The sequence below is a fragment of the Vanellus vanellus genome (genome assembly GCF_965231255.1).
Source record: "Vanellus vanellus genome assembly, chromosome: 2".
Taxonomy (NCBI): domain Eukaryota; kingdom Metazoa; phylum Chordata; class Aves; order Charadriiformes; family Charadriidae; genus Vanellus; species Vanellus vanellus.
In genome coordinates this window covers 170,310,563-170,321,957 of record NC_138906.1, presented here as the reverse complement: position 1 = coordinate 170,321,957, position 11,395 = coordinate 170,310,563, and the positions used below count along the sequence as shown (strand labels likewise).

General features: G+C 72.8%; 2 protein-coding genes across 2 annotated transcripts; both read left to right on the top strand.

Annotated features, from left to right (window-relative positions):
• Positions 1-986: 986 nt before the first annotated feature.
• SPATC1 (spermatogenesis and centriole associated 1) lies at positions 987-2,071 on the top strand (the record flags this gene model as incomplete). The annotated part of the gene is made up of 3 exons (XM_082499269.1): positions 987-1,131; positions 1,634-1,773; positions 1,887-2,071. 3 exons carry the CDS (start codon positions 987-989, stop codon positions 1,959-1,961), a joined length of 360 nt encoding a protein of 119 aa, XP_082355395.1. The 3' UTR covers positions 1,962-2,071.
• Positions 1,961-10,808, top strand: LOC309686560 (uncharacterized protein; the record flags this gene model as incomplete). Its single annotated transcript, XM_082499268.1, has 13 exons — positions 1,961-2,205; positions 2,293-2,454; positions 2,617-2,795; positions 3,024-3,259; positions 3,373-3,762; positions 3,924-4,023; positions 6,189-7,378; positions 7,459-7,531; positions 7,616-7,756; positions 7,869-7,958; positions 8,085-8,148; positions 10,183-10,336; positions 10,421-10,808. 13 exons carry the CDS (start codon positions 1,961-1,963, stop codon positions 10,514-10,516), a joined length of 3,120 nt encoding a protein of 1,039 aa, XP_082355394.1. The 3' UTR covers positions 10,517-10,808.
• Positions 10,809-11,395: the final 587 nt, after the last annotated feature.

Genomic DNA, 11,395 nt, shown 5'->3' with positions numbered 1-11,395 from the left:
ATCCCCATCCCATCCCCATTCCCCCATCCCCATCCCATCCCCATCCCATCCCCATCCCATCCCCATCCCCATCCCCATCCCCCATCCCCAATCCCCATCCCATCCCCATCCCCATCCCCATCCCCATCCCCATCCCATCCCCATCCCCATCCCATCCCCATCCCATCCCCATCCCCATCCATCCCATCCCATCCCCATCCCCATCCCATCCCCATCCCCATCCCCATCCCCATCCCCATCCCATCCCCATCCCCATCCCATCCCATCCCCATCCCATCCCCATCCCCATCCCATCCCATCCCATCCCATCCCATCCCATCCCATCCCATCCCCATCCCCATCCCCATCCATCCCCATCCCCATCCCATCCCATCCCATCCCCATCCCCATCCCCATCCCCATCCCATCCCCATCCCCATCCCATCCCCATCCCATCCCCATCCCATCCCCATTCCCATCCCATCCCATCCCCATCCCCATCCCCATCCCCATCCCCATCCCCATCCCCATCCCCATCCCCATCCCCATCCCATCCCCATCCCCATCCCCCATCCCCATCCCCATCCCATCCCCATCCCCATCCCCATCCCCCATCCCCATCCCCATCCCCATCCCATCCCCATCCCCATCCCCATCCCCATCCCCATCCCCATCCCCATCCCCATCCCCATCCCCATCCCCATCCCCATCCCATCCCATCCCCATCCCATCCCCATCCCCCATCCCCATCCCCATCCCATCCCATATCCCCCCATGCAGTGGGGCTGCGGTGCAGGACGCCCCCACAGCACCACAGGCACCGATCCCTCCATCCCTCTCCCGGCAGCCTTCCCGGTGACGGCACACGGCAGGCCCGGCCCCGACAGCCACCGCCTCTCCTGCCCCCTCGACCGCCTCCGCTCCGCCAGCTGCCCCCCGGCCAGTGGCCGCCCCCCGAACCCCGCCGCGCCGCCCCGGCACCGGACCCGGGCAACTCCAACCTGTGGATGTCGGACCTGCAGCGCCCGAGCTCCGAGCCGCTGGACCTGCGGCTACCGGCCGTCCCGCGCACAGAGCCCTGGCAGCAGGCGGCCCGCGATGCCCACCGGCTGGCCTGCTGCCGGGAGCCACCGCAGACCTCCAGCTGGCGAGGTGAGGGCCGGCTACAGCACCGGCAGGGCGCGCGGTGCCCCCGTGGGCACGCCGGCTTGTCCGCCCTGCACAACCGGCACATGGCGTCTCTGGGCAGGCAACGCCGGCATCTCTGCCCTGTGGCGCCGGCATGCCGGCATCTCTGCCCGGCAAGGCTGGCACGTGGGTTTTCCACGCCGCAAAGTTGGCACGGGGCTTCTTCTGCCCGGCAAGGCTGGCACGCCGGCGTTTTGGCGCGGGAAAATCTGGCACGCCGGCGTCCCTGTCCTGTACAATGAGGGCGGTTACGTCTCTGCCCCACAAAACCGGCACGCCGCCGTCGGCAAACCCACCCCCGGGGCGCACGCAGCAGCGGGGCTCAGCCCGGTCTGTGGGGTGTTGGGGGAGAGGTTGGGGGGACCCGGGGGGAGTTCGGTGGGGACATGGGGACAGGGCACCGCGGCGGCGGCGCAGATTCCCCCTGGGGTGGCGGCAAAGCGCCGACGCCGGCGTCTCCCCGCAGCCGGCCGTCAGCCGGTGTTGGAGCCGCTGGTGGGGGAGATCGCCTTCCAGCTGGACCGCCGCATCCTCGCCAGCGTCTTCCCCGACCGCCCCCACCTCTACGGCTTCACCGTCGCCAACATCCCCGAGAAGATCATGGCGGTAGGACGGCGCGGCCCAGACGGGCAGCCACCGCGGTGCCCGCAGCCCCGTGCGCCCCGCTCGGGCAGCCGTGGGTGCCGGTGGTGCCGACTCTGCCCCGTCTCTCCCTGCAGACCGCCCTCGGCACCGTGCCGGGGCCTTCGACGAGCAGCGCTGCGCCGACGCGGCCCGGCGCTACATCGGCCTGATGGGGCGTCTGCGGGCGCTGGGCTACAGCCCCGCGGCACACCCGGCCTTCGCCGAGTCCCTCGTCAACACCTACGGCATCCTGCCGGAGCCGGCCGGCCCCGACGCCCGCGCCTACCACAGCCCGGCGTTCCTGCGCCGCGTGGTGACCGAGACGGTGCCGCCGCCGGCGCAGCTGGACGTGATGGTGCTGCTCGAGTGCCTGGAGGAGCTGGCGCGGGAGGACGGGCGGCCTCTCCTCCTCTGGTGAGCGGCTGTGCCGGACCCGCACCGGCGCTGGACTGTGCCGCCGCCAGCCGGACCCCCATACCGTGCAATAAACGCCGTTTCCAGCACCTTCGCCCGTGTCTGCTGCGGCAACACCGGTGGCCACCACGAGTGCCACCGTCACCGCTGCTGCTCTGGCTCGGGGACACCCCGGTGCCGGGCCGCGGTGCCGGGGGTGCGGGCAGGGCTGCAGGCGGTGGCGCAGGCGGCTGTGCCGGTGCGGAGGAGGTCACGCCGCGGTCGAGGCCGTCATTCCTTTTCCTTTCGGTTGTGGGGAGGGGAAGCCGCGTGGCTGCGGAAGCGAAAGCCGGGAATCGGCACCGGGGATGGCCATGGCACCGCAGTGGGGGGAGCCCCGAGGGGGGACTGAGCCCCATCCCCCCCCCCCAGTCCAGAATGTGCCGCCAGTGTCCCCCCGGCCCCACGGCACAACCGGGTCCCACCACGGCTGGCTGGGACCCTCGCACCGGGGGGAGAGCGGAGGGGATTTGGGGACCGGGGACCCCGCGGCAGCAGCACGGCGGAGGTGCCGGTGGTGCCGGGGGTGCCGGGGGTGCCGGGGGCGCGGGGTGGGGGACCCCTCCCTGGCCGTGGCCGTGGGCCGGCGGCGGGAAGGGGAAGCGGCAGCAGGAAACGGAGCAGCGCAGGGCCGACCCGCCGGAGAGGGAAACCACCTGCCACACCGCGCCGTGCCGCACCGCGCCGGCAGAGCCGGTGCCCCTCGGGTTGAGTCACACGGCAGCACGCGGGTAAGGGGGGGGGGGGGCGGCGTGGACCCCCCCGCCGGGTCTGTGCAGGACGGGGGGTCAGTCCCACGGGCGCCGCCGTCACACCGGAGGTGCCGCGGCCACTCCTGCCCCACCGCCTACGCGCAGCCGGCACCGCCGCCATGGTGGAGCTGGTGTCGGGGCGTTTGCCTGCACCGGGGTGGGAGACACCGGCGATGGTGCCGGGGGATGGTGAGCGGGGGGAGCGCTCTGCCATGTCCCCCCCCCGGCACCGGCACAGCCGAACGGTGACGGCGCTGGTGTGGGTGAGGGGTCCCCGAGCAGAGGGGTGGGTGCTGCCGCGGAGGGTGGGGGGAGGTCTGGGGACCCGCCGGCACCCCCATCCCCACCGGGGTCGCCCCCCTCCCCGGTGCCACAGCCCGGCAGCACCACGGCGCGTTCAGGCAGCGCGGCTTGGCCGGAGGTGGCCGTGACCCCCTCCTCGCTCGACCTCCCCCTCCTCATCCTCACCATCCCTGGCCACCCCCTGCCCGGTTCGGCGGCCGCCCCGGCATGCCCGCGGGACGCGCCGGCAGGATGCGGCAGCCAAAGGGTTACGGCGCTGGGAAAACCAGTCGTGGGTGTTCACCGGCCGGGCAAGGTGCAGCGCCGGCAGCTCAGCCGCCGCCGGCTCCCCGGCCCACCGCCGCTGCCGGACCCCTGCCCGCACGCTGCCCGGCACACGGCACCCCGGCACGCAGCACGCCGGCACACGGCACCCCGGCGCACGGCCTGGCACCGAGGTGGGGGCCGGGGGCTGCCGGGCTCGGTGGGGGCGGGCGGTGTTTTGCCACGCACCCAGGGCTGGAATGCGGCCGGTTGGCCGGCCCGGGGCGGATGGCAGCCGGGCACGGCCGGGGCCGCGGCTAATTAGAGCCCGGTGCGTCCCGGCGGCGAGCGGATGTTTGTGACCTGTTGAGCTCCCGGCAGCGGCGTGCCGAGCCCCCGGCGTGCCGAGCGAGCGGTGGCCGTGAGCTGACGGCGGCGGTGGTGCCGTTGGCGATGGCTCCCAGTGCCGCGGGGCGCGGAGGTGAGTGGGGGGATGCGGGACGTGGCGTGGCACCGGGGAGCGGCACAGGCGGCGGTGGCGGGACGGCACGGGCAGGGAACCGGCACGGGGACTGCCTGGCCCTCGGGGAAGGGAGCACCGGGGCACGGTGACGCTCGCCCCCCGGCCACCGAGGGCCACCACCAAAGGCAGGGCCGAGCCGGGGCCACCGGGCAGCGCGGCACAGGCAGCGCCCAGCGGCGGGGAGGGCTCGGCTGCTCGGCAAACACGGCCCTCGGGGCCCGGCACGCCGGCGCAATGCTGCCAGCGCCGCAAGGCAATGCCCGTTGCCAGTGCCGGCACTGCAGGTGCAACGCTGCTGCCGGCACCGCCGGCACGATGCCGGCATCACCCTGCGGGAGCGATGCTGCCGCCCCCGCCACCGGGGCAGAGCCCGACGGCTTTGCCGGCACCGCCACCCAGCAGCTGCCTGCGCCGACCCCCTCTGGGTGAGCAGCGGGGGGTTGCGGGGACCCCGGCACAGGCGGTGCCGCTCCCCGCACACTCACGCTCCCGTGACGGCAATTTCCCTCCCCGTGGGAGTCAGGGATGCCCCAGTGGCCGGCAAGTGCCGTGACCTGGGCTGAGTCACCCCCTGCCGTGCGTGCCGCCCCGGCCGCCCACGGCACCGGCATGTGCCGGGCTCCCGACGCGGAGCTGAGCCAGGGCCGGTGCGGCGGGCACCGTGCCCCACAGCCGTGCCCGGAGCGGGGGGTGCAGAGGGGACCCCCATGGCGGGGACGGGCACGGCCAGCGCGGCCCCCAGCAGCCCCCTGTGCCGCACCGGTGCTGCAGGACGGGACGGGGCCGGAGCAGCCGCAGCCGAGAGCTCCGGGCCAGTGGGCGAGTGTGGGGCAGCCCCACGGCCGGGGGGAGCTCGGGACCCCAACCGAGGGTGCCCTGAGCCCCTGCCATGGTCCCCAGTGTCCCCCAGTGACCCCAATGACCCCACTGACCCCACTGACTCCAGTGACCTCAGTGACCCCAGTGACCCCAGCATCCCCAGTGTCCCCAGAGACCCCACCACCCCCATTGACCCCAGTGACCCCAGTATCCCCAGCATCCCCCGGTGTCCCCAGCAACTCTGGCATCCCCAGTGACCCCACCATCCCCAACGACCCCACCATGCCCAGTGCCCCCAGTGACCCCAATGACCCCAGTGACCCCACTGACCCAGTGACCCCAGAGGCCCCAATGACCCCAGTGACCCCAGCATCTCCAGTGACCCCAGTGACCCAGTGACCCCAGCATCCCCAGTGTCCCCAGAGACCCCACCACCCCCATTGACCCCAGTGACCCCAGTGTCCCCAGCATCCCCCAGTGTCCCCAGCAACTCCGGCATCCCCAAGAACCCAAGCATCCCCAGTGTCCCCAGAGCCCCCAGTATCCCCAGTGTCCCCAGTGACTCCAGCATCCCCAGTGACCCCATGGTTCCCAACGACCCCACCGTGCCCAGTGCCCCCAGTATCCCCAGCACCCCCAGTGTGCCCAGTGTGCCCAGGGCACTGGGTGCGGGTGTGGGTGGGCAGGAGGGGCGGCGTGGGGCTGCGGCGCCAGGCAGGGCCAGGCAGAGTCAGGCAGGGCCAGGCAGAGTCAGGCAGGAGTCAGGCAGGAGTCAGGCAGGAGTCACGGGGCGGCGGGCGAAGGGGCCGGAGGCGCCGGGCGACGCGGCGCGAGGTGTGGGGCTGAGGAGCCGGTTCCCGGCCGGCGGCGCGGCTGCGGGCCACGGAGGCGCCGGGGAACCCGTTGGGCCAGGCCGGCCGGTCCCGGCCATCACCGGCGCTGACCTCGCCGCGGCTCAGTCGCGTGCCGCGCCGGCAGCCGGCACAGCTCCGGGGACGGCGGTGCGGGGGACAGAACCCCCCCTGAGCCCGGCGGGCGGGTGAGCGGCCGTGGGGCGGCACGGGGGACGAGCAGCCGTGGGGGGACAGGAGCCGGCGTGGGGGCGAGCGCGGCCGGTGCCGGCGACACCGGGCAGGACCGAAGCGGCCGATGGCGCAGGGGCGATGCCGCCGGGCACTGCTCCCGGGACCCCCGCGCTGCGGCTGCCTGAGGTGGCTCTGGGGGTGGCGGGGACCCCCCTGGGGACCCCGCAGGGACAGGGAGGGGGGCGGCGTCGGCTGTGCCGCCCCCCGCCTTCCCCACAGCGCTCTCGCCGCGCCGCCGGCAGAGCCCGGGGAGGTGTGGGACGTTCCCCGGGGAGGCGTGGGACGCGCTCGGCCGCCGGACGTTCCCACGGTGGCGGCGCAGCCGCGGCGGCCGGGACGGAGCTGGGGGAGGGGGGGTCCCGCTGCCGGCCGCACCGCCACCCCCACCCCTCACCGGGGGTCTCCCTCCCGCAGGTGGTGCCGGCGTCGCCGGAGCCCCCGGGCAGGAGCAGGGGGACGTCGCGCTCCCCCTCAGCCCCCTGCCCGGCACCGCGGCACCGCAGCGCCCCACCGCCATGCTGCTGCCGCAGTCCCCCTTCCCCAACCGGGCGCTGGCGGCCCTGGACTCCCTGGCCTGCGGGCTACTTGCCCCCAGCTTCTGGGCCGCCAACCGCCTGCTGGACCTGCAGCCGACGACGGCGGAGCGGAGGCGGCAGCGGCGGAGGTGGTGCGGGCGGTGCCGCGGCTGCGCCGGGCGGGCGATGGCCGGGCCGGTGTACGCCATGCTGCTGCTGCTCTCGCTGCCCTTGGCGGCGCTGGGGCTGCTGCTGTGGCTGCCGGTGCAGGCCGCGCGGCGGCCCTTCGTCTACCAGTACACGGCCGGCACGGCACCGGCGGAGCCGTGGGACCTGCGGCAGCGCCGGACCTTCACCTTCCTCAGTGCCAACGTCTGCCTGCTGCCCAGCGGCCTGGCCAAGTTCAGCAACCTGGGGCAGACGCCGCAGCGCGCCGCGTACATCGCCCGCCACCTCGCCCCGGCGTCGCCGGAACCCCCCGGCGCCCGGGCCGGCCTGGTTGAGCCGCGGCACGGCAAAGCCGACAGCTACGGCGGGACCCTCTGCAGCCCGCGGCCCGCCCCCGGCAGCGTGACGGTGGAGGTGCCGGCGGAGGCGGCCGAGCCGGTGCCGGCGGTGCTGTCGGAGCGCTTCCCGGCGGACGCCGACTTCGTCTGCCTGCAGGAGGTCTTCGACCCCGGCGCCGCCGCCTGCCTGCGCCGCCGCTTGGCCGGCACCTTCCCCCACGTGCTGTCGGCGGTGGGCGGCCGGGGGCTGCGCGGCGGAGCGCTGAAGCTGCTCGACAGCGGGCTCCTGCTAGCCAGCCGCTACCCGCTGCTAGCCGCGCGCTACCACGGCTTCCCCAACGGCGCCCGCGAGGACGCCATGGCCGCCAAGGGGCTGCTGGCCGTCCAGGTGAGCCGGACGCCCGCTTCCGGTGCCGCCGGTGCCGCCGCCGCCGGATTTTGCCGCTGAAGGTGCCGCGTCCCCCGCAGGTGCTGCTGGGCTCGGCGCAGGGACGGAGGGTGGTGGGCTACGTCGGCTGCACCCACCTGCAGGCGCCGGCAGGTGAGGCGACGCGCCGGTGCCGAGGGGGGGTCCCGGCGGTGCCAGGGCGGGCGGTGACGCCGTGTGGGCGCGTGTCCCCCGCAGCCGACGCCGCCATCCGGGACGCGCAGCTGACGCTGGCGCTGCGTTGGCTGCAGCTCTTCCGGGAGGAGCAGGAGCGGCGCGGGGACGCGGTGGCCTTCGACGTCTTCTGCGGTGACCTCAACTTCGACAACTGCTCCCCAGGTCCGGGGGGGGGACACGGGGGCGGGGGGGGGGGGGGGTTGGGGGAGACGGGAGAGGCGGTTTGGGGCGATGGGGGGACGGTGACGGCGGAGACCTGTCCCCGTCCCCGCAGGTGATGAGCTCAACCAGCGGCACCGGCTCTTCGAGGTGTACCGGGACCCGTGCCGGCGGGGGCCGCGGCAGGAGGAGCCCTGGGCCATAGGTGGGACGGGACCCCCTCCCCTGTCCCTCCCCGGGTCACCCCGTCCCCAAGGGGGGGGTGGGACATGGCGGGGGTCCCGCTCACGGCCGTCCCCGTCCCCGTCCCCGTCCCCGTCCCCGCGCGCAGGGACACTGCTCGACTACCTGAAGATCTACGAGGAGCCCGTGTCCACCCCGGGGAAGATGAAGAGGTGACAGCGGTGGGGACACTGGGGGGGACACGGGGGGGGACAGCAGCGGCGTCCCATGGGAAAGGCCACCGCAGCCCTGGGGGGGGGACGGGGGACGCCCCAGACCAGGCACCTGCCCCTCTGTCCCCATGTCCCCGTGCCACCATGTCCCCATGTCCTTGTGTCCCCCTCTCCCCCTCTCCCCATGTCCCCGTGCCACTATGTCCCTGTGCCACCATGTCCCCATGTCCCTGTGTCCCCATGCCACCACGTCCCCATTCCACCATGTCTTCATTCCACCATGTCCCTGTGCCACCGGGTCTCCGTGCCACCATGTCCCCACTCCACCATGTCCCCATTCTATGTCCCCGTGTCCCTGTGCCACCATATCCCCATGTCCCCATGTCCCCCTGTCCCTGTGTCCCCATGTCCCCATGTCCCTGTGCCACCATGTCCCCGTGTCCCCATATCCCCCTGTTCCTGTGTCCCCATGTCCCCGTGTCCCTGTGCCACCATATCCCCATGTCCCCATGTCCCCATGCCCCTGTGCCAGGATCTCCCTGTGTCCCCATATCCCTCTGTCCCCGTGTCCCCTGTCCCCATGTCCCTGTGCCACCATGTCCCCGTGTCCCTGTGCCACTGTCTCCCTGTGTCCCCATGTCCCCCTGTCCCCATGTCCCTGTGTCCCTGTGCCACCATGTCCCCGTGTCCCCATATCCCCCTGTCCCTGTGTCCCCGTGTCCCCGTGTTCCCATGTCCCCATGTCTCTGTGCCACCATCTCCCCGTGTCCCCATATCCCCCTGTCCCCGTGTCCCTGTGCCAGGATCTCCCTGTGTCCCCATATCCCTCTGTCCCCGTGTCCCCTGTCCCCATGTCCCTGTGCCACCATGTCCCCATGTCCCTGTGCCACCATCTCCCCGTGTCCCCATATCCCTCTGTCCCCGTGTCCCCCGTCCCCATGTCCCTGTGCCACCATGTCCCCGTGTCCCTGTGCCACTGTCTCCCTGTGTCCCCATATCCCCCTGTCCCCATGTCCCTGTGTCCCTGTGCCACTGTCTCCCTGTGTCCCCATATCCCCCTGTCCCCATGTCCCTGTGTCCCTGTGCCACCATGTTCCCGTGTCCCCATATCCCCCTGTCCCCATATCCCCCTGTCCCCGTGTCCCCATGTCCCCATGTCCCTGTGCCACCATGTCCCCGTGTCCCCATATCCCTCTGTCCCCATGTCCCCCGTCCCCATGTCCCTGTGCCACCATGTCCCCGTGTCCCTGTGCCACTGTCTCCCTGTGTCCCCATATCCCCCTGTCCCCATGTCCCCATATCCCCCTGTCCCGGTGTCCCCGTGTCCCCGTGTTCCCATGTCCCCATGTCTCTGTGCCACCATCTCCCCGTGTCCCCATATCCCCCTGTCCCCATATCCCCCTGTCCCCGTGTCCCCATGTCCCCGTGTCCCCATGTCCCCGTGTCCCTGTGCCACTGTCTCCCTGTGTCCCCATATCCCCCTGTCCCCATGTCCCTGTGTCCCTGTGCCACCATGTCCCCATGTCCCCATATCCCCCTGTCCCTGTGTCCCCGTGTCCCCGTGTTCCCATGTCCCCATGTCTCTGTGCCACCATCTCCCCGTGTCCCCATATCCCCCTGTCCCCGTGTCCCCATGTCCCCGTGTCCCTGTGCCACTGTCTCCCTGTGTCCCCATATCCCCCTGTCCCCATGTCCCCGTGTCCCTGTGCCACCATGTCCCCGTGTCCCCATATCCCCCTGTCCCCATGTCCCCGTGTCCCCGTGTTCCCATGTCCCCATGTCTCTGTGCCACCATCTCCCCGTGTCCCCATATCCCCCTGTCCCCGTGTCCCCATGTCCCCGTGTCCCTGTGCCACTGTCTCCCTGTGTCCCCATATCCCCCTGTCCCCATGTCCCCGTGTCCCCATATCCCCCTGTCCCCATGTCCCCGTGTCCCCGTTTTCCCATGTCCCCATGTCTCTGTGCCACCATCTCCCCGTGTCCCCATATCCCCCTGTCCCCGTGTCCCTGTGCCACCGTGTCCCCTCCGGGCAGGACCCTCTCTCAGCCGGAGGGGCGGCAGCGGTTCCTGGCGGGCCCGATCCTCTCCAGCGGTCAGCCCGACCCGGCGGCGCCCGTCCCCCGCCACGGCCGCCGCGTGGACTACATCCTGTACCGGCAGCACCGCGGCGCCCTGCCGCTGCGCATGGTGAGCGCCGGGGCGGCGGCACAGGGGGGTCCCCGCCGTGTCCCCGCCGTGTCCCCCCGCCCTGACGGCCGCTCTCCCCGGCAGGAGGTGGGGGGGGTCTCCTTCATCACCCAACTGGCCGCGCACTCCGACCACCTGCCCGTGGCACTGCGGCTCCACGTGGCCCCCGACACCCCCTGAGCCGCACCGCCGCCACCGCCACCGCCGCCACCGCCACCGCCGCCACCGCCGCCGGGGAGCGCGAGCCCGTCGGGGCGCAAAGGGGGTGCTGGCACCCCGCGGGGACGGCTGCCGGGCCCCACGCGTGTCGGCTGCGCCGCCGGCAGACCGCGTCCCCTGGGACACCGCGGGGCTGCTGCTGCGGGGCAGTGGTCTGGCACCAGTCCGGCACCAGTACCGGAGCAGTTGGGCACCAGTCCGGCACTGGCCCAGCAGCGGTCTGGCACTGGTCCGGCACTGGTCCGGCACTGGTCCGGCACTGGTCTGGCAGGGCCGGTGCCCGCCGCGGTTTTACCAATGGGAGCGAAATAAAGGCCTGGAGCGCAGTTTGGGGGCCACTGCCGCGGGGGGGGATGGGCGGCCGGACTCCCCCGCGGGGGTTGGGGGATCCCCACTGCGGGGGGGGACAGAGCTCCGGGGGGGGACGGGGACACGGCCGCCCCACGGCCGCCCCAGGGCCCCACTCACCGTCATCCCACCCCCCATCCGCAGCCCCCCACCTCCTCGGGGGCTGTGAGGACTGCTCCATGGGGGTCACTCCAGGGGGACCCCTGGGGACGGTGCCACAGGGACCTTGGGGGTCACTCCATGGGGACACTTTGGGACCACTCACTGGGCACTGTGAGGACTGGTCCATGGGCACCACTCCATGGGGGACACTTAAGGACCACTCTTTGGGGACCTCTCCACGGGGCTCCTTGGGGACCACTCCATGAGGACACTGCCACAGGGACCTGGGTGGCTGCTCCATAGACACTCTTGTGGACTTCTCCATGGGGGTCCTTGGGGACCTCTCCATGGGGACACGTGGGGACCTCTCCATGGGGGTCCTTGGGGACC